This window comes from Oryctolagus cuniculus, chromosome 4 (assembly GCF_051225735.1).
Source record: "Oryctolagus cuniculus isolate XC-2025 breed Fujian yellow rabbit chromosome 4, ASM5122573v1, whole genome shotgun sequence".
NCBI lineage: Eukaryota > Metazoa > Chordata > Mammalia > Lagomorpha > Leporidae > Oryctolagus > Oryctolagus cuniculus.
The window spans coordinates 11411992-11433203 of record NC_142870.1 but is presented as its reverse complement, the minus strand read 5'-3'; the positions used below and the strand labels follow the sequence as shown (position 1 = coordinate 11433203).

Genomic DNA, 21212 nt, shown 5'->3' with positions numbered 1-21212 from the left:
CTACAAAATGATTTCAGGAAGTGTAGATTCATATAGGGACGTTCTAGCCCATTATGGATTTTACTTTGAGATCAGAGAAAGAAAAGCCATCAACTAATTGCAGAGGGAGGGAAAAATAGAAATTTCTAAAAATAACACAATCAACTTAGACAATTCACATTTTAGTTTTTAAGGAAAGCATTTAATTTATAAATTGTATCCTCACTTTAAAACTCAACGTTTACCTTCATTTTTCATGGCTTCTCTCAGACCTCTAGTTGTAGGAGAAATAAGAGCCGTGACTGCATCACTTCCTGCTAACCCTGCTGCTCGAAACAGGACCGTGAACTGGTAAGTGCAAACGTAGAAATAGGGGCAGAGCTTGGTCTTCAGTAGGCTGTACAGAGAAGTAAAGCTCACAGACCTACGAAGCAAAAGAATTTCAAATCTTATTAAACACTTAATATTTTGATGTTTAAAATTTAATTTTGTATAATTTAGTTTGATATTTACCTGGTTTAAGATGTAACACAAATATTTCAGATCTGGGTTTGAAGTTTTGCAGCTGTATATATTTTGGCTTTAACTAACTGAAATTGGGAGTAGAGATTTGCTGATGACTTTCTGATATTTTAGTAAAGTGTTTACCAATTAGGCCCTAAACATTTTTATTTTTTTAAAGACTTAGTTTATTTATTTGAAAGAGTTACAGAGAGAATAGAGGTCTCCCATTGGCTGGTTCACTCTCCAAATGGCCACAACGGCTGGAGCTGAGCTGATCCAAAGTCAGGAGCAAGGCGTCTCTTCTGGGTCCCCCATGTGGGTGCAGGGGTCCAAGTTCTTGGGCCTTCTTCTACTGCTTCCCCAAGTGCATTAGTAAAGAGCTGGATTGGAAGAGGAGCAGCCGGGACTCGAACCTGTGCTCATATGGGATGCCTGTGCTGCAAGCCAGGGCTTTAACCTGCTGTGCCACAGCCCCGGCCCCTAAACATTTTTTCTTTAAACAACTGATAACTGGTTGACTTTCTCTAAACCTTTCTTTTGCTAATAAAGGAATCAGCCACCAACAAAAGGTAACATTACAGAATTATGTTTGGAGGGCCAGCGCTGTGGCACAGAGGTTAAAGCCTCTGCCTGTAGTGCTGGCATCCCATGTGGGCACTGGTTCTAGTTCCTGCTGCTCCACTTCTGATCCAGCTCTCTGCTATGTCCTGGGAAAGCAGTAGAGGATGGCCCAAGTCCTTGGGCCCCTGCACCCACGTGGGAGACCCGGAAGAAGCTCTTGGCTTTGGATCGGCGCAGCTCCAGCCGTTGCGGCCAATTGCGGAGTGAACCACTGGATGGAAGACCTCTCTCTCTCTGCCTCTCCTCTCTCCATGTAACTCTTTCAAATAAATAAATAAATCCTAAAAAAACAAAACAAAACAAAACAAAAAACAAAAAACACCACCGCCTGCAGTTCTGGCATGCCATACGGGCGCCAGTTCGAGTCCTGGCTGCTCCATTTCCGATCCAGCTCTCTGCTATGGTCTGGGAAAGCAGTGGAAGATGGCCCAAGTCCTTGGGCCCCTGCACCCACGTGGAAAACCTGGAAGAAGCTCCTGGCTCCTGGCTTTGGATCAGCGCAGTCTGGCCATCATGGCCATCTGGGGAGTGAACCAGCAGATGAAGATGGAAGACCTTTCTCTCTCTGCCTCTGCTGCTCTGTACCTCTGCCTCTCAAATAAACAAATCTTAAAAAAAAAAAAAAAAAAAAAAAAGAATTATGCTTGGGGCCAGCATTGTGGTGTAACACATGAAGGCACCTGCTGCAACACCAGCATTCCATATGGGCACTGGTTCAAGTCCCAGCTGCTCCACTTCTTATCCAGCTCCCTGCTAATGCACCTGAGAAAGCTGCAGCAGATGACCCACATGCTGGGGCCCCTGCACCCATGTGAGACATGGATGAAGCTCCTGGATCCTGCTTCAGTATGGCCCATCCCTGGCTGCTGTGGCCACTTGGGGAGTGAACCAGCGGATGGAATTTCCCGCCCCCACCCTCTATATATATGTATTTCACTCTTTCAAATAAAAAGAATGTGTACAGTTACTATTTATTTACATCCCACAATTAGATAAAAAGTGACTAAGATACAAAAAGGTAAATAGTTTAAATGTTGGTATTTAACTGTTTCAGACAAAATTAAGAAGGGCATAGAGATCCTTATGTTTCCACATCACAAACGGAATGAGAGTATACTACTAACATATGACATAAATGAAAATATACTCTCCTTTCCCAACTTAAAAAAAAATGGAGAGACAGACAATAGTGAGGATTCTTGGAGTACTAGAAATGTGCTGTTCTTAATTTGGATGTTGGTTATGAGTATCATCAGAGTACCAAAAACTCTGTTACACATGTATGGGCATTTCTTGGTATGTACACTCTATTTCAAAAAATGTAAAAAAAAAGAAAAAAAAAGAATTAACAACTCAAAAAAATTCACTTCTGGATTGCAGTTTTTTTTTTTTTTTTTTTAAACTAATCTTACCAGTCACTCATTAAAATGTGTTGTAGGGTTTTATCATTTGACCAAGGACTTGTCTTTCCAGCCATTTTCCTATCAGCTCCAATGCGAGGAAACAGTGGTAGCCAAGACAAGGCAGGGTGGAGCCAATAGATAAGGCTCTGTTGGAAGGCACAGCGGAGCTCAGTGGATAGCTTGGGATCCTGAAATCCAGAGGTGATAAATGGTGACTTTTTGCCCCATAAGAAAAACAGAATATTTTTAAAGAGACATTGAATACATCAAACACTTACTTTAAGACTCTTTAAGGCTTTGAATGGGAAAGTTTAAATAACTGTTACAGGGCTAAAATGTGCTTAATCCTTGTCTGGGAAAACCTTTCTGGACAGTGATGATAGTCTGTCAAACTGTTTTCCAAAAGAATACTTAATCACAGATGGAGAAACTCTGTTGTTGCTACCATACTTAAGAATAATGACTCTCTATCATGAGGGGTAGGCCTGTGCATGCGCCTGCACCTGCGCGTGTGTTTATGTGCAGGTCATACTATATCAAGGCTTTATACCCAACAAAAACAATGTTTCAAGAGTAGCACTTGGTACAATGGTGAAGATTCCACTTGGGATGCCCAAGGCCTCATATTCAAGTGCCTGGGTTTGAGTCCCAGCTTCACACTAATGTGCACCCTGGGCAGCAGCAAGTAATGACTCAAGCACTTGGGTCCCTGCCACCCACATGGGCTACTGTCTTTAGCCTGGCAGACTCCTGGCTGTTGCAGGCATTTACAACCAACACATGGAGATCTCTTTCTTTCTGTCTTTCCAATAAAATAAGTAAAATCAAAAGTACTCAGGAAACATCAATAACACAATCACAAACGATCCTGATTTATTGGAAAAGACAAACCAAAGCATCTTTTAGGAAATACTTTTTAACCCATTTTGAGTTGAGATACTTAGAAGTAATGAAACTGTATTTCTTTAAAATCATCCTAGAATTCATTAATTCCAGTAAAATTATCACAGACCAATTACTTACAAAGCAGAGTATTTAAGAAAATTTGTAAAATCTATCCACTCCCCTATGCTTGAACTCAATTGCTTTTCATCCCTTTTTCTTATATTTTTTCAAAAAGCCTGAGAAGAAAGTTTTTTAAAATTTATTATTTATTTGAAAATCAGAGTTAGAGAGAGGGAGAGACAGCACGGGAGAGAGTAGTTTAGTTTAGTTTAGTTCCTTCGTTTACTTCTCAGATGGCTGCCAAGGCTGGGACTGGGCGAGGCTGCAGTCAGGAGCTTCTTGCAGGTCTCCGACGTGGGTAGCAAGGCTAAGCACTTGGGCCTTCTACCCCCGCTTTCCTTGCATTAGCAGGGAGCTACCTCAGAAGTGGAGCAGCAGGGACTCGAATGCAAGCCCATACTGGACATGGTGTTTCAGGAGGCAGCTTTACCTGCTACGCCACAATACTAGTCCCAGAGCAAAAAGGTCTAGTTCAAACAATTCCTGTTTTCAACATTTATTAATTCTCAGGACAAGTTTCTGAATTTAATATGCAGTTACTCAATTTGGATGCTTTATGAATGCACCATTTGGGAAAAACAAAATTTCCCAAGTCTCTGTGTCATTAAATGTCAGAAGTAAAAATTTATGGAACATTGCTGATATTTTACAGAAAAGACCATTTTACTCTTCATTTGTTACTTTGAAACATAGGTTTATTAGTTTAGAATTACCTGTATACTCTGAGGCAAAGTAACTTCTGTTGCCCTACAATGCTGGACAAGACCCTGGGCTTCTTCCTGTGCTTTCAAATGATCCGCCCACGCAAAGGGTTGAGAAGAGGTGAAGAGGAGTCGAGTTTTAATACTCCAGTCCACAGGTAACTCAGTACCTTCTGAAGATGGACCATCAGATTTGTAGGCTACTTGTGGAGTCTTTTAGAAAACAAAGAACACAATTATTTAACAGAGAATCAAGAAAAATCCTTCACTCTCACATTTTATTGACTACTGTTGTCATGATCACTGAAATGTCAAAACTGCATGAACTATATAATAAAAGTACATATTAGAATATACTACACACAGAACATACATGAAAAAGTGTGGAATGAGCTACACCAAACTGCTGCTGGTGTTGACCGCAAAGATGGGGGAATTTATCGCTGGGGGGAGTGGCCCAGAGGGGCAGATTTCACTTGCTACTTTAGACAGTTCTGCACAGTGCTGTTGATGCTGCGATCAAAGCAGTAATCTCCCAGGTGTTTACGAAGTCACTTTTAAGCCTCTGAAACTCTCACCAGGGCTAAGCAGTGTCTCCTGCAGGTAACTTACGCAGGGTCCTTAAGGGCCGAATTTAAGAAGCTTGTCCTGCCCTCAAAAACTTCCCTTCAACTTACTCTGCTGCCCTTTCAAGTCAATCTTGTCCACATTACAAAGATTCTTTTAGGTGACATCACACCAAGCTACTAGGAAAGGAGGAATTACCTCCAAGAGGCAATGCGAAGGTCGTTTATTTACAAGCAAGCGAGACTGAGTCTTAGGGAACTCTTTTGGCCTGCTCCCATTAGGACAGAGGGCGTACTGATCAAACCATCAGCACAGAAATCCTTAGGGAGCAGAAACCAATGTGTGTTGGGGGGGAGAGGCGGACAGCAAGACCGAGTGCTGGCTCACAACCTGCGCAGGTGATCTGAGGACTGACCTAAGCCGTGGCAGAGCCTGCAGGGGCTGGCTCCGAGTAAGTCACTGCTGGGGTGGAAGGAAAACCCCACACCTATTAGGCCTACATTCGTGCTGCTGGCCCTGCGACAGCACTGGCTGGTTCCCGACAAGCGCCAACCCTGGCAGAGCGCCTCACGCTCAGGACGCCGAAACTCTTCTCTAAGCAAAACGCCTCTGACAAGTAGGATCTTCAAAAACCCCACATTCCGGCGTTTCAGAGCTTTACCTGGGGAAGGGCAGTAACAGCCGTTCTTTCAGGACTCATCTCATCCCACTGCAAATCATTCTCTCGGTTAGAATCTAAAAACTGAAGTTCAGAAAATTATCCTTTCACAACTTAGATGATGAACTCTGTCTCTCTCAATAAACCCAAGTGCACCCGAATTCACAGCCCTCAATCCATCTGTCCGTGATTCACTTGAGTGAAACTTTAAGAGGAAAAATAAGACGACGGTGTTCTGCGCGTGAATAACTGATGGGTGAGCGCCCACAGGCTCCGGAGGAGGCAGAGGCCGGTAGGCTCGGTCCCCCGACCCCTCCTCACCCCGCACCCGGCGTGCAGATCGGGGCCCGCCTGCCAGGGCGGGGCGCTCAGGATTGTCCGAGCCTCCTTCCCTCTGATCTCCAAACCCCCAGAAGAGGGCTCGGCCCGGCCCCCTCGCGGCGCCCCGCCCGCCCGCCCGCCGGCCGTTCCCAGCGCCCAGGGCGGCCCAGACTCGGCGCTCACTGCCCTGCCTCGCAGCCAGCGCGGTCCACGTCGCTCTCAGGGCTTCGACCCCTCAGACAGCAGCGCCTCGGCCGCCAGGCGCGCACGCACTCACCCGGTCCGCAGCCTCCTGCTGGTCGCGGGGCGGCTCGTCCGGGGGCTCCGCGGCGGCCCGGGGCCGGTTGTCGAGGCGGGCGAAGGGGTTCCTCCGGGCCGCGGCGGGCCCGCCGACGCCACTTCGGCCCGGGGCGGCCGGGAAGGGGCGCAGGGGCAGCCCGGCAGCCAGGGCGGCGCGGCGAGGCGCCGGTTCGGGCAGAAGAGGCGACGGCGAGGCGGCAGCCCCCTGACTGCGGGCCCTCTTCCGTCGCAGCCGCAGAATCTCCGGCGGCTTTTTGAAGCTGGGCGAGTAGCCCGGCACGGAAAAGGCCATGACTCGCGGCGGCTGAGAGGCCGGTCAGCCGCTCCGCAGGCACTTCCCGCGCGCGCAGGCCCCACCCCCAGGCCGGCCCCGCCCCGACGCCGCCCCGCCCCGGGCGCCGCGCGGAGCATGCGCGGTGGGCCGCCCCGTGGCCCCGCCCAGGCGCGCCGCCGGGTCCTCCCCTTAGGCGCTGGGGCCCGGGCGGCCGCGGTGCAGGTGCGCACTGCCCAGTGGGCGCTGAACGCTGGTCACGAGGTGCCAGGAGTGCGAATAGCCCGCGGTAAGGAGCCCGGATGACAAGGGAACAGCACACCCGGGCTGCGGGGATGGCTGCTTAGCCAGCCTTTCGGTGACGTCAGCAGGTGGCCAGAGGGGCCTGGGCCTCCCCCAGCCCCCGAAGGACCGCCCTCAGGTCGGCTCCCACGGCCTGCCCTCCCGCGCCCCCACGCGCCGCTGCCTCTAACTGGATCCGGGAGAAACCGGAGCGAGTGAGTATTTGAAAGCACACAATGTCAGTGCACGTGGGCAGGCTACTTTTAAGACTTGAAAATACGCGCACATGCTCACATCAGGACAGCGAGCTGGCTAGGGAGGGCAGGAGCCCAGAAGGCAGTGGACAGGCACGCGGACAGGACAGTTTAGCGGAAGGCCTCTACGCTCTATCGATACGGTACTAGTGTGGCCGTCGCAGAAAGCAGTTGTCTTCATGGAAGGAGTTTTGTACCAGAGGCAACACGTACAGAAACAGAAACTAAAAAGATTTTCAGAACATTCCCTTCGAAAGTTAATTACAGAATTAAATCAACTGTTTGCACAACTTTTCACATACTTCTCAACTCTGTCAAAAAACTGCACATCTGTGTCAGACAGCAAGAAGACAGGTCTAAGGATGGAACAACTTGCTTTTATCTTCCTTGATTTGTCCCTCCAATCTCCAAGGAAAACTCTGGCTTCAAATACTAGGATGGGTTCATCCAACTGAGGTCTCAGAAAGAAGAAAATTAAAATTGAACAACTTGCTTTTTTCTTCCTTGATTTTTCTGAACAACTTCCATGGAAACTTTGGCTTCATAGAGTGGGATGGGTTCTTCCAACTGTGGTCTGAAGAAGAAGGAAATGAGTAGAAATGTCAGGTTTCGTTGCCCATGGGTAGAACACCTACAGTGGTACTTGGTAATGCTTATTTCTCAGTTCTGCCACTTTAAATGATTTAAACAAAATTGTATTTCCACTGTTAAAGTGGAAAAGAAGTTCTACTGTTACAACATTCAAGTTATAAGTGTTCAAGGCGGGGGCCAGTGTTGTGGCACAGTGGGTTTAGCCTCCCCTGTGATACTAGCAGCCCACACGGAGCCCGGTTCTAGTCCTCGCTGCTCCACTTCAGACCCAGCTCCCCTCTAATGTGCCTAGGAAAGCAATGGAAGATGGCCCCTGCACCCACGTGGGAGACCAGGATGGAGTTCCAGGCACAACCCGAGCCATTGTGGCCATCTGGGGAGTGAACCAGCAGATGGAAGACTTCTCTCTCCCTCTCTCAAACTCTGCCTTTCAAATAAACAAACAAATCTTAAAAAGTATTCAAGGAAAAAAATTCCACTTCTTTTATAAGTGATAACTAATCCAATTCAAAATATATTGTTTTCAAACCACTCGTTATTTCTTATTGCCATGGGAGGCGCGATGATGGAATGCAGTAAGGAAAACTCACAAGCCATTTCTATCTTGGGGAATACTTCACTGGTGGTCGGTCACACAGGAAAGTTTTGCGAAGTAGTAAAGAGCAGTTATTTATCTAAACAAAGTAATACAGGGGCTGGCATCGTGGTGCAGCCCGTTAAGCTGCCACCTGCAGCGGCAGCATCCCATACTGCAGTGTTGCTGGTTTGAGTCCCGGCTACTCCTCTTCCAATCCAGCTCCTTGCTAATGTTCCTGGGAAGGCAGCAGATGATGCTCCAAGTGCTTGGGCCTCTGCCATCCATCTGGGAGACCCAACTCCTGGATCCTGGCTTCAGCCTGGCCCAGCCTCAGCCACTGTGGCCATTTGAGACTTGAGCCAGGAGCAGGAAGGTACCTCTCTCTCCCCCTCTCCCATTCTCTGTCACTCTGCCTTTCAAATAAATAAAAATAAATCTTTAAGAAAATCAACTGAATAATAAAATACAGAGACATTAGGTATATTATAAAAGTTGAAGCAAAAACAGAAATGCCTATCTTATCATCTTGGGACTAGAAAGCAAACAAGAGCAATGATTTGGTTACTTTAGCATACCTAAAAACACCAGTTGATAACTTCTCCATCACATCTTTTAAGATACGTAGCTGGAAGCATTGTCAAGGTGCCAAAATAAAGGACAGAGAATAAAATAAAACAATTTGATATTTTAACCCCTTAAGTTTTATACTCTCAGAAATTCAAAATGTTACAGAAATTCTGTAAGCTGTCAAGTTTAATTCTTTTTTTAAAAAATGTTTTAATTAATTTCTGACCCAGTTTCCTGGGAGGCAGCAGTGAGTCCCCGCCATGCACATGGGAGACCGGCACTGCGTCCCAGGGTCCCGACTCTGGCCTGGCTCAGCCCTCACTGTTGCGGGCATTTGGGGAGTGAACCAGAGGAGGGAAGAGGTCTCTGTGTGTCTCACCCTCTTTCAAATAAAAATAATTAAATAATTGGAAAAACAAGCCAATGATTTGAGATATAATAGAGCCTGAAGCTCTAAGGACAAGTGATGACAGCACAAGCCTAGAATGTACTGACCACTGTTAGATCCATGGATGGTAATAGAATAGTTTCTTTTTTATTTTGGTACAATGTATGGCATTTTTAGTTAAAAACAATTTTAGTACTTACATCTCTCAAATTAGGTACACATTTACTGATTTATGTTAGCTGGCTCAAAATTTCTTGCAGAAAAGTGTATTTATGTATAAAAGTGATGTAAATATTAAGAAATTAAGAAAAATCAATGTTGGTAATTTATTTAATATTATAATATCAGGACCAAGAGTATGTAATTGCTAGTACACTAGAATTAACTATGGCGTAGGGTCATACAGCTGGAACATAGCTGTCTTTGTTAAATCACAAGAAGCAACTAGCTCATGTGTGAAGCAACTGTGGGATTTATACAAGTAAGGAGTAATGTCTAATTCAGGTCTTTGGAATATGTAAATTAGAAAACATGATTATAAAAATCTATTAATTTTTTTAAAAGAACATACAGTTCATACAGTTGGGGCTGGCATGTTGTAGTGGTTTAAGCTGCTGCCTACAATGTTTGATTCTGGCTGCTTCACTTCCAATCCAACTCACTGTTAATGCACTAGGAAAGCAGTGGGGGACGGCCCAAGTGCTTGGGCTCCTGCATCCTCGTGGGAGAGCTGGAGGAAGCTCCTGGCTCCTGGCTTCCACCTGGCCTAGCCTTGACTGGTGTGGCCATCCGGGGAGTGAAACTGCAAATGAAAGATTTCTACCTCTGTAACTCTTACAAATAAATAAATCTTTAAAAAAAGGGGGGGGGGGGGGCTGGCACCACGGCTCACTTGGCTAATCCTCAGCTTGCGGCACCAGCACCCCGGGTTCTAGTCCTGGTTGGGGCGCCGGATTCTGTCCCGGTTGCCCCTCTTCCAGTCCAGCTCTCTGCTGTGGCCCGGGAAGGCAGTGGAGGATGGCTCAAGTGCTTGGGACCTGCACTCCGCATGGGAGACCAGGAGGAAGCACCTGGCTCCTGGCTTCGGATCAGTGCAGTGCGCTGGCCGTAGCGGCCACTTGGGGGTGAACCAACGGAAAAAAGGAAGACCTTTCTCTCTGTCTCTCTCTCTCACTGTCTAACTCTGCCTGTCAAATGAAAAAAAGGAATATACAGTCATTAGCACTGTTGCAAGTTTTCTGTGAATAAAATAGCCATCTGTGAAGCATGTGTGTGTGTGTGTGTGTGTGTGTGTGTTTATACAAATGCTCCTTGACTTATGATGGGATTATGTCTTGGTAAAGATCTTATGTTGAAAATATCCAGGGGCTAACGCTGTGGCGTAGAGGGTAAAGCTGTTGCCTGCAGTGCGGGAATCCCATATGGGCACCGGTTCGGTTCCTGGCTGCTCCACTTCTGATCTAGCTCTCTGCTCTGGCCTGGGAAAGCAGTGGAAGACGGCCCAAGTCCTTGGGCCCCTGCACCCACGCTGGGGACCCGAAGGAAGCTCCTGGCTTCTGGCTTCGGACCAGTGCAGCTCCAGCTGTCGCGGCCAACTGGGGAGTGAACCAGCAGTGGATGGAAGACCTCTCTCTCTCTCTCTCTGCCTCTCCTTCATCTCTCTGTAATTCTGACTTTCAAAAAGATAAATAACTCTTGAAAAAAAATACCCAAGTGGAAAACACACTTACTACACCTGACCTGCTAACCTTCTTAGCTTAGCGACACAGCACGATGCTGAGCACTGGCTGTTTTCCTGGTGACTGCAGGGCTGACCGGGAGCTGCGGGGACTGCTGCTGCCCCAGCATCACAGGAGGGGACTGGTCCACATAAGCTTGCTTGGGAACACAGCCCAAGTAAGTCCTCTGCTGAATGTGCATCGGGTTTGCACCATTTTAAATTGAGATGGGGACCATCCATAGGTAGCATTTATTTCTGATTTTGGAAAATATTAACATTATTTCATATAAACAGGATTTTTAAAAAAATATTTATTTCAAAGGCAGAGTTATAGACACACACACACAGGGAAACATTATTTTCTATCCACTGTTTAGTGCCCAGATGGCCACTGGTGCTGGGCCAGGTTGGAGCCAGGCACTTTATCTGCACCTCACACGTGAGTGAGGGGCCCAAGCACCCGGGCCATCTCCACTGCTTTCTCGGGTGCATTAGGAAGGAGATGGAAATGGAGCAGCTGAGACTCGAGCTGCTACTCGTCCTGGATGCTGGTGTCACTGGGTGGCTTCACCCACTGTGCCACAATGCTGGCCCCAACCATGATATACTTCAGCTTGGCCCAGGGATCTGTCAAATTGGTTAAAATCACCGTCTCGTGGAGAGCGTGGGTTTCATAGAATTAAGTAATGCAAAGCAGCCAGCTTGATGTCTAACATGTAAAATTCAAATCATGCCTGTTCATGTTACTTTTAATAATTAGATGGTGTTCTCTTTTATTAGCACCATTATTATCATGCTATTCTTGATAACTACAATGTCACTGGAATTTAAATTTTTAAAAAATGAAATTAATTAAAGGGACCGGTGTTGCCACACGGCAACACTGTGACGCCAGCATCCCATATCGGTTCAGTTCCCTGATGTACTGCTTCCAATCCAGCTCTCTGGTGATGCAGCTGGGAATGTCCCAAGTAGTTGGGCCACTGCAACCCATGTGGGAGAGCCAGATGGAGTTCCAGGATTCTGGCTTCAGTATGACCCAGCCTGGGCTTCTGTGGTTAACTGGGGAATGAACCAGCGGATGGAGGGTCTCTCTCTCCCTCCCTCTATCATTCTGCCTTTCAAATAAATTTTCACAACTTTCAAGTAAGTTTACAAATAAGTTTGTAAAAAATTAATAAAGATATTTAATCAAAATATCTTAAACTCAAATATTCATCACAAGAAGTTTTGAAATTTCCAAAAAACTTAACATGCAGTATAACAACTACATATGACTACTTTAAAGCTTTGAATGTAGTCTGTCATTTCTACTAGAGGGGGCAGGCCTTTATAAATATCACACAAAGAGGTCCTCAAAAAGTTCATGGAAAATGCAGCATATGAAAAAACTGCACAGCTTTCAAAATACTTTTTGGAACAAAAAAAAACATCTTTTAATTCTATTTTTTTCCATAAGCTTTTAGACGTACTCTCTTATGCTAAGTTCACTATGCTTTAGTTTCTTCATCTCAGAAACAAGGTAATAATAGAGCTGTTTCAATGTTGTCATAGAGTTGTTTCAATGCTTAAATGAATTAATATCTGCAAGATACTGGAACAGTGATTGGCATATTCAATGAAAGTTGACAGTTATTCTTACTTCTTAACACAATGAAAGAATTTATGAGTGAAGTATAAGGTAAATTCTAATCCAGAAACTCAAGTCAGTAGTGCAAAAGGATATAAAGATATTTTCCCTGTTGAACGTTGGACAAATTCCAGACTTCATCGTTAAGGAAAGCCACTGTTGCTCCCTTGAGGAAAAGGCAATGACTATCGGGAGGATCCAACTGCGAGGGAATAAACAAGGACCCATCAATTACTGCGAGTCTAACAGCAGAAAGACAACTGACGTAGAAAAATGTCCACACACAGAAATGTAGAAGTCACAAATAATCACCACACACACTTTAACAGAACAGGTAAACTATGTTTCCTTTTCAATTTCATGGTCCAAAATGATGAAACAGCAGGGTGATAAATCAACAGCCAATCTAGCATCCTGATGATACAGTGGTAAGGGTTTGTGCTATCTACCATCACCTTCAACCAGGAAGTTGGAAAACCAGTGAAGACTGGTATATGAAATAAGTATAAATATTTATATTTACATCAATTATATAAATTATATAATTTATATATATAAATTATATAAATCATACTTTTTATTGATATCTTTACATATAATAGAAATAGAAGTCTTTTGAAAAATATATAACTTTGGGAAATAACATTTATACACATAAACTATAATCCTACTTTGGACAATTAGAAAATTACGGTAATTTTGCACAGAAATATTTTGATACATATATATCAACAATAATAATGCTTGTTTTTGTTAAGAAAAAAATATGGGGGCAGTACTGCGGTGTTGCATATCAAGCCGCTGCTTGCAGCACTGGCATCCCATATGGGTGCTGGTTTGAGTCCCAGCTCTCCACTTCTGACCTAATGTGCCTGGGAAAGCAGTGGAAGATGGTCTAAGTCCTTGGGCCCCTGCACCCACGTGGGAGACCTGGATGGATTCCTGGGATCCGGGCCCAGCCCTGGCTGCTGCAGCCATTTAGAGAGTGAACCAGCAATTCTGCCTTTCAAATAAATATACCTTTTAAGAAAGGAAAAGAAGCTATACAGGTGTAAATCTGAATTTATATTAATTTATGCATACCTTGCCTCAAAAAAGACTTAGGTATTATTCTTTGGTAATTACTTCACAGTAGTCTAATAGTAATGCTTTATTGTCTCTGATAATACCTGAAGGTTTTCTTCTGTTGTTACCCAATGGCCTCCAACACCAAGAAGTGTGATGATATCATGTTTATGTGGTAGCTGTAACTTCATGGATGGCTCATCATCTTTATTATACAATCTCACTTAAAACAAAAACAGAGAGAGAGAAGAAATATTTTATGATAATCTGATGAAAATTTACTTCTTAAATATGTTCTCTTTGCCTTTTAATATAGGAATGAGGAAGCATTTGTCTCAGAAAACAGGTAAGACAAAATAACTTCAAGAGATGCATTAAAACTTAACATAAGGAGCCAGCGCCATGGCACAGTAGGTTAATCTTCTGCCTGCAGTGCTGGCATCCCACACGGGCACCGGTTCTAGTCCTGGCTGCTACTCTTCCAATCCATCTCTCTGCTGTGGCCTGGAAAAGCAGTACAAGATGGCCCAAGTGCTCGGGGCCCTGCACCTGCATGGAAGACTGGGAAGAAGCTCCTGGCTCCTGGCCTCAGATCAGCACAGCTCTGGCCACTGCAGCCATTTGGAGAGTGAACTAACGGACAGAAGACCTTTCTTTCTGTCTCTCCCTCTCACTGTATGCAACTCTGCTTCTCAAATAAATTAAAAAAAGCAACATGAGGGTGGTGGAGGATGGCCCAAGTGCTTGGGCCCTGCACCCGCGTAGGAGAGTGGGAGGAGGCACCTGGCTCCTGGCTTTGGATCAGCACAGCATGCCATCCATTTGGGGGGTGAACCAACGGAAGGAAGACCTTTCTCTCTCTCTCTCTCTCTAACTCTTTCTAATAATAATAATAATAAAGCAACATGAAATGTACTTGAGATTTAATTATAAATTAAATAAAAATGATTTTCATTGGAATGCTAAGGAAAGTAATATAACATGTAACTAAGTCTGATAATTTTAACAATGATAGCTCAATACAATGAAAGGAGCTACTTTCTCATTAAGGAACTAAAAAATTAGATTAGTCAGATTTTAATGTAATTGCTGAAATATCCATTTGAAAAAATATCAATGAAGTATATATTCGTTGTCACTGGAAGATTTTTCTCTGAGTTCTTTTTTTTTTTTTTTTTTTTTTTTGACAGGCAGAGTGGACAGTGAGAGAGAGAGAGAAAGGTCTTCCTTTGCCGTTGGTTTACCCTCCAATGGCCGGCGCAGCCGGCGCGCTGTGGCCGGCGCACCACGCTGATCCGATAGTAGGAGCCAGGTACTTATCCTGGTCTCCCATGCGGGAGCAGGGCCCAAGCACTTGGGCCATCCTCCACTGCACTCCCTGGCCACAGCAGAGAGCTGGACTGGAAGGGCGGCAATCGGGACAGAATCCTGCGCCCCGACCGGGACTAGAACCTGGTGTGCCAGCGCTGCAAGGCGGAGGATTAGCCTAGTGAGCCTCGGCGCCGGCCCTCTGAGTTAATTTCAAATCTTGAAAATACTGGTTAAAAAGAAACACATGATAGCCCCAGCTGTACTGAAAACAAAGTTAAAATAGGAGCACTTTCCAGGCTTGTAAAACCTATCTTTCATTAAAAAAATTTATTTATTTATTTATTTGAAAGGCAGAGTGATAGAGAGAGTTCTTCCATCTGTTCACTCTCCAAATGGCCACAACAGCTAGAGCTGAGACAGATTGAAGCCAGAGCCAGGAACTCCACCCGTCTCCCTTGTGGGTGGCAGGAACCCAGGTACTTGAGCCATGATCCACTGCCCTTACAGGCACATTAATGCAAAACTGGATTGGAAGCCAAGAAGCCTAGATTGGAACCAGGGCTGCAAGTTCAGCCTAACCTATTGCATCACAACACTGACACTAAAATCCGTCCTTTAGAAGTGCCGGAAGTTGGCCGGCGCCGTGGCTCTTTTGGCTAATCCTCTGCCTGCGGCGCTGGCACCCAGGTTCTAGTCCCGGTCAGGGCGCCAGATTCTGTCCCGGTTGCTCCTCTTCCAGTCCAGCTCTCTGCTGTGGCCCGGGAAGGCAGGGGAGCATGGCCCAAGTGCTTGGGCCCTGCACCCCATGGGAGACCAGGAGGAAGCACCTGGCTCCTGGCTTTGGATCAGTTCATGAAAAGTTCACAAAAAGTGAAAATGGAACAAACTTCTTGAGCCTTTTCAGAGACTGGAAAGCAGCTATGCTATACTGGAGGGTACACGTAGCCAAAATGACTGTGAAGACGCATGCGGAGATAACCTGCATTGTCCAGGAACCACTGAGATCACCTTTACAGGCTCCTCAGGGGGACAGTACTATTTGTTACTGAAATTTCAAAGGGTCTAATTTAAAAGGCAAAAGAATAGTCTCTCTTCCAGAGAGGACAATGGGAATAAAGGGAAGAAGCTACTATTAAAATAGACACACCTTCAGTTAAAAATAAAATCCAGGCTGGCGCCACGGCTCACTTGGCTAATCCTCCGCCAGTGGCGCCAGTACCCAGGGTTCTAGTCCTGGTTGCCCCTCTTCCAGGCCAGCTCTCTGCTGTGGCCCGGGAGTGCAGTGGAGGATGGCCCAAGTGCTTGGGCCCTGCACCCCATGGGAGACCAGGAGAATGCACCTGGCGGCCATTTGAGGGGGTGAACCAATGGAAAAGGAAGACCTTTCTCTCTGTCTCTCTCTCTCACTGTCTAACTTGCTGTCACAAATTAAAAAAATCCAAAACTAAACATCCGATTTAATAAGTACATTAAAAATCATTTCCTAATTTGACTTAATGAGGTACATACCTCCAGCATCTAGGACAATGTCGACTCCCAGGCCACCCGTTTCTTCCAAACAGCTTTCAGCAACATGGACTTTCCCATTAGATACATCAATTACTCGGGCTGTGAAGGACAGGAGATAGGAAATTGTACTGTTCTGTATAGAGCCAGCAACACAAACAACGCAGGGAAAAAGAAAGGCAAACAAACATCCACTCTCTGAAATGAGAAGCAGATAAAATCATTATGGAAGTCAAAGGGGAAAAGAAGTCCATTCAAATTGTATTTTTCTCATCTAACCTATTACCTATAAGGATCAGCAAAATGAAGACACTGGTACATTCAATAAAACAAAAATGTAAACCTTTGGTGGATTAGGTTGTCTAAGACTGGTCTTCTGACATGTTATTCTTAGCAGAATTGGTGACAAATTAATTTTAACTCGTTGCTTTAAAGTATTATTACTATAGTTAATTATATAGATAAAATAACAAATTATTGAAGGTAAAAATTATAAGAATTAGAGCCTGCATGTGGCATGGGGTAAACCTGCCACCTGCAATGGCGGCATCCAGTGTGAGTGCTGGTTCATTCCCAGCTACTCCACTTCCAATCCCGTTCTCTTCTCATGCACCTGGGCAAGCAGCAGAACACGGCCCAAATGTCTGGGCCCCTCCCACCCAAGTGGGAGACCTGGAAGAAGCTCCTGGCTTCTGACTGTGGCTTGATCCAGGCTCAGCTGTTGTATCCCTTTGGGGAGTGAACCAGCAGATAGATCTCTTTCTCTCTCTCCCTAAATCTGCCTTTCAAACAAGTACAATAAATCTGTTAAAAAACTATAAAAATTTAAACTGGCAAACAAAGACATTTATATTTCATTTCTGTATCTTTTTTTATTTTAGAGGCAGAAAGAGAGAGGGAAGGGGAGTGGGGGGGGAGAGAGGGAGAGAGAGAGAGAGAGAGAGAGAGTGAGCGAGCGAGAGAGGGAGAGAGAGCAAGAGTGCATGCACACTCCCATCTGTTGGTTCATTCCTCAATGCATGCAGCTGGGAGCCAGAAACTTAATCCAGGTCTCCCATGTAGTGGCAGGGACTCGAATGCTTCAGCTGTCCCCTGCTGCCTCCCAGGGTGTGCATCAGCATGTCAGAAATCAAACCAGGTCCTCTGATATGGGATACAGTTATCTAAACTGCTGGGCCAAATACCTGCTCCTGCTTTTGTATCTTCTTTCACCTTCGTGTTTTGCTAATTCTTCTCAGAGCTACGTGGCCACAGCTGTAGTCTGACAGTAGACTAGGACCTGGTGGAGGGGAAGGGTATGACAGCACAGAAGAGGGGACTCTGGTGACAGGAAAGGCAGAATTCAACAATAGAAGCTTTCCTTTCAACAATGCCATTTCTGCTCCCTTTCTCTATTTTCAAATCTCTTCTCTTTCCTTATTTGTCCAGTCCTTGTACTACAGTACTTCAAAAAGTTTGTGGGGGCCGGTGCTGTGGTGTAGAAGGTTAAGCTTCCACCTGCAGTGCCAGCATCCCACATGGGCGCTGGTTCAAGTGCTGGCTGCTCCACTTCCAATCTGGCTCCCTGCTGATGTGCCTGGGAAAGCAGTAGAAGATGCCCTGCACCTCTGTGGGAGACCTGGAAGCTTCTGGCTCCAGGCTTCGGCCTGCCCCAGCCCTGGCTGTTGTAACCAACTGGTTGGTGGTTGAACCAGTAGATGGAAGACTGTCTGTCTGTCTGTCTCTCTCTCTTTCAGAGATGGTTCGACAGAGACTGTCCATCTGTTGCTTCACTCCCCAAATGGCTGTAATAGCCGTGGCTGCACCAGGCTGAAACTCAAAGCCCAAACCTCAACCCAGGTATCCCACATGGGGATCCAAGAACTCAAGTCATTACCTGCTGCTTCCTAGGGTGTGCATTAACAAGAAACCAGAATTGGAAGTGGAGTCAGGACTTAAACCCGTGCACTGTGATACGGGATGTGGACATCTACCGTGCCAAACATTCGCTGTGCTAAGTGCATTTTAAAACTTTTACTTGGAATTTTATACTTTGTTTTTACCAGAGCAGTCTACTAGGTGGTTTCCCTTCACATTCCAGGCTTAAATTCTGTGCTGATATTATTACCCACCTACAGGAGGCCTAAGTCTTTCGAGGCACTGCTTGTCTTCCAGGCTGCATGCTGTTGAAATCACTTTGGCTCCTCTATGGTGTGCTAACTGAATAGCTATTGTGCCAAACGCCTGTGTGGATAAAAAATACAGTGGGTTTATACATATAGGGCAGGGGCCATCTCTAATTTATGTTTTATAGATTTTTGAAAAAGATTCATTTATTTGAAAGGCAGAGTGACACAGAGAGAGAGAGGAGAAGAAGAAGAAGAAGAGAGAGAGAATCCATTTTCCATCTATTGCTTCACTCCCCAAAAGGCCACAACAGCCAAGGCTGGACCACGCTAAAGCCAGGAGCCAAGAACTCCATTCTAATCTCCCACATGAGTGGCAGGGGCCCAACGTTTTGGGCCATCTTCTACTTTCTCCCCAGCCTCATTAGCAGGTAGCTGGCTTGGAAGCAAAGCAGCTGGGACTTAAACTGGCACTCTGATATCAGATGATGGTATCCCAAGTGGTGGCTTACTTTACTACAACACACTGCTGAAACTGATTGTTTTTCCTTCTCTTTTTTTGTGTGTTTTTATTCTTTTTTTGACAGGCAGAGTGGACAGTGAGAGAGAGAGACAAAGACAGAGACAGAGAGAAAGGTCTTCCTTTTCCATTGGTTCACCCCTCAATGGCCACTGCGGCCAGCACACTGCGGCCAGCGCACGGCACTGATCTGAAGCCAGGAGCCAGGTGCTTGTCCTGGTCTCCCATGGGGTGCAGGGCCCAAGCACTTGGGCCATCCTCCACTGCCTTCCCAGGCCACAGCAGAGAGCTGGCTTGGAAGGGGGGCAACCGGGACAGAATCCGGCGCCCCGACCGTGACTAGAACCCGGTGTACTGGCGCCGCAAGGCAGAGGATTAGCCTATTGAGCCGCGGCGCTGTCCGAAACTGATTATTTTATAAACTATAATTGTTAAGCGTCACTTTATCTTTTTAAGTGTTATATAATAGAAAAAGAGGAAAAATCTGCACAGTATCAGGAGGGGAAACGTTTGATTGCTTTCTCCTTCAGCAGGGCTGGTGGGGAAGTTGCATCCATCACATGCTCTCGCTTAGTCTTGCCTTACTTAGCACAGAATTTCAAGAATGGAGGGCCACACTCAGCAACACGGGCTTGTTACCACGATGGCCTGACCTAATTTATAGACAGGTATCTATCTATATCTATCTATATATTACATAGTAAATATATCTCTATATAGCTAGTGTATGTATCGCTACATATTTATTATATATACTACAGTACACACGGAGCCCAGCTAGCACTCTACCTATCAGAGCACTTAGGAGGGCCATTCGTCTGGGTCTATGGAGTGAGGTCAGGGAAACAGTCTGTCCTGAGGGTGGACACCGAGAGAATGCTGAGAGCACTGCTGTTAGCCTTCCAGTGACACGCAGGGGAGAAACCATCTTTAACAGCCAGGCAGAAAAAACTAACTTCATCCCAACTTCTGTGACATCTGTACAATACTTTACACATATTTTTGTTTATTTGAAAGAGAGACAGAGAGAGAAAGAGACAGATAGGCAGAGAGAGAGAGAGCCTCCATCTCAAGATACCCCAGTGGCCAGGGTGGGCAAGGCTAAAGCTGGGACCTGGGAACTCCACCTTGGTCTCCCTCGTGGCACCAACTACTTAGGCCAACACCTGCTGCCTCTCAGGATACATATTAGTAGGAAGCGGAACTGGGAGTGGGGCCAGGACTTGATGCCAGGCACTTAGATATGGCACATGGGCATATTAACCACTAGGACAAATACCTGCCCTCAGATTAAATTATTTTTACATATTCTAAAAGCAATTTCAATTTTTTTAATGATACAGGTAATATATTTAAGTTAGCACATTTTAGACTTGTGTGTAATCTATCTATAGAACAGCAATACTTTATTGCCATAAGTGTGTGATGGATATGAAACCAACCTGGTACAGAGCTCTGAAGTATGACATCAAAGGCTCCAGCTATTTCAGGTTTTGTGCGACAGGAATGAATCAAAACGGCCTGTCTGCTTTTTAATGTACTTGCAGCTCCCACGTAATAAGAAACTACTCACACTAAATCTAACTTTTATCTCCTAGTAATAAAAGCTGCTTACTGTAACAAAACAGGAGGTTGGGAACAAAATCAGAGAACATGCGACTGTTTGGCAAAGAGTGGCATCAGCAAATAGACGATGGCTCCCTTCAAAATCCCTCGCGTTCAGGTATGTTAGTCTGTTTCTTGACAAAATCATCAGCACCTACACTTGCTCCATCCATGATCAGCACTGATTTTCCTGGAGAGAGATGAGAAAGATAATGCAGAGCGGTGTAGGCTCGCACTCCGTCTCGGATGGTTCCAGCTGCTTCTGTCCACGTGACCTTTTCCGGCTTATGAACTGTCACAAAGAACAAGAGGAAACAATCAGGAAGTCCTATTACATTTTCCCCTGGGACCTGTTTCTCTATCTGTATGATCCTGGACCAAACCCCTACTCCTATCCTATGTTTCCATTTTTGCCCACTATAATCTATTCTCAAAACAGCCAGTGTGGGGCTGGTGTGGTAGTGAACAGGGTAAAGCCGCCACCTTCAGTGATGGCATCCCATATGGGTGCTAGTTCGAGTCCCAGCTACTCTACTTCCAATCCAGCTCTCTGCTATGGCCTGGGAAAGCAGTGGAAGATGGCCCAAGTGCTTGGGCCCCTGCACCCACATGGGAGACCAGAAGCTCCTAGCTCCCGGTTTCAGATTGGCCCAACTCTGGCTGTTGTATCCATTTGGGGAGTAAACCAGTGGATAGAAGACTTATCTCTGCCTCTCTGTAACTCTGCCTTTCAAATAAATAAATAAATCTTAAAAACAAAA

The 21212-nt window shown here is 45.6% G+C and overlaps 2 protein-coding genes and 1 long non-coding RNA gene across 7 annotated transcripts in view; 1 reads left to right on the top strand and 2 right to left on the bottom strand.

Annotated features, from left to right (window-relative positions):
• Positions 1–7307, bottom strand: part of DONSON (DNA replication fork stabilization factor DONSON) — a 13784-nt gene extending 6477 nt beyond the window's left edge. Inside the window, exons 1-5 of one of the 2 annotated variants that reach the window (XM_089331485.1) lie at positions 7169–7307; positions 5442–5522; positions 4226–4426; positions 2517–2695; positions 225–403 (exon numbers count right to left, since the gene is read on the bottom strand). In XM_089331485.1, the coding sequence (XP_089187611.1) occupies positions 225–403; positions 2517–2695; positions 4226–4426; positions 5442–5480 (598 nt within the window). In that variant the 5' untranslated portion in view covers positions 5481–5522; positions 7169–7307. Of the gene's footprint in view, positions 1–224; positions 404–2516; positions 2696–4225; positions 4427–5441; positions 5523–6036; positions 6451–7168 lie in introns of those variants that run through there. The other variant, XM_002721284.6, reaches the window with a different exon arrangement.
• On the top strand, positions 6512–21212 carry LOC149126908 (uncharacterized). 2 transcript variants are annotated; one of them, XR_016233042.1, is made up of 3 exons: positions 6512–6827; positions 13721–13750; positions 20445–21212. It is a non-coding gene; the product is annotated as an uncharacterized LOC149126908 (long non-coding RNA). The 2 variants fall into 2 exon arrangements; XR_016233041.1 differs by lacking the exon at positions 13721–13750.
• CRYZL1 (crystallin zeta like 1) overlaps positions 6852–21212 on the bottom strand; it is a 53718-nt gene continuing 39357 nt past the window's right edge. For 2 of the 3 annotated variants that reach the window (XM_002721285.6, XM_089331486.1), the window contains exons 7-13: positions 20610–20743; positions 18333–18444; positions 16225–16323; positions 13509–13627; positions 12436–12541; positions 8610–8655; positions 6852–7440 (exon numbers count right to left, since the gene is read on the bottom strand). In XM_002721285.6, coding sequence (XP_002721331.4) covers positions 7341–7440; positions 8610–8655; positions 12436–12541; positions 13509–13627; positions 16225–16323; positions 18333–18444; positions 20610–20743 — 716 coding nt within the window. In that variant the 3' untranslated portion in view covers positions 6852–7340. Of the gene's footprint in view, positions 7441–8609; positions 8660–12435; positions 12542–13508; positions 13628–16224; positions 16324–18332; positions 18445–20609; positions 20744–21212 lie in introns of all 3 variants that reach the window. The other variant, XM_008274936.5, reaches the window with a different exon arrangement.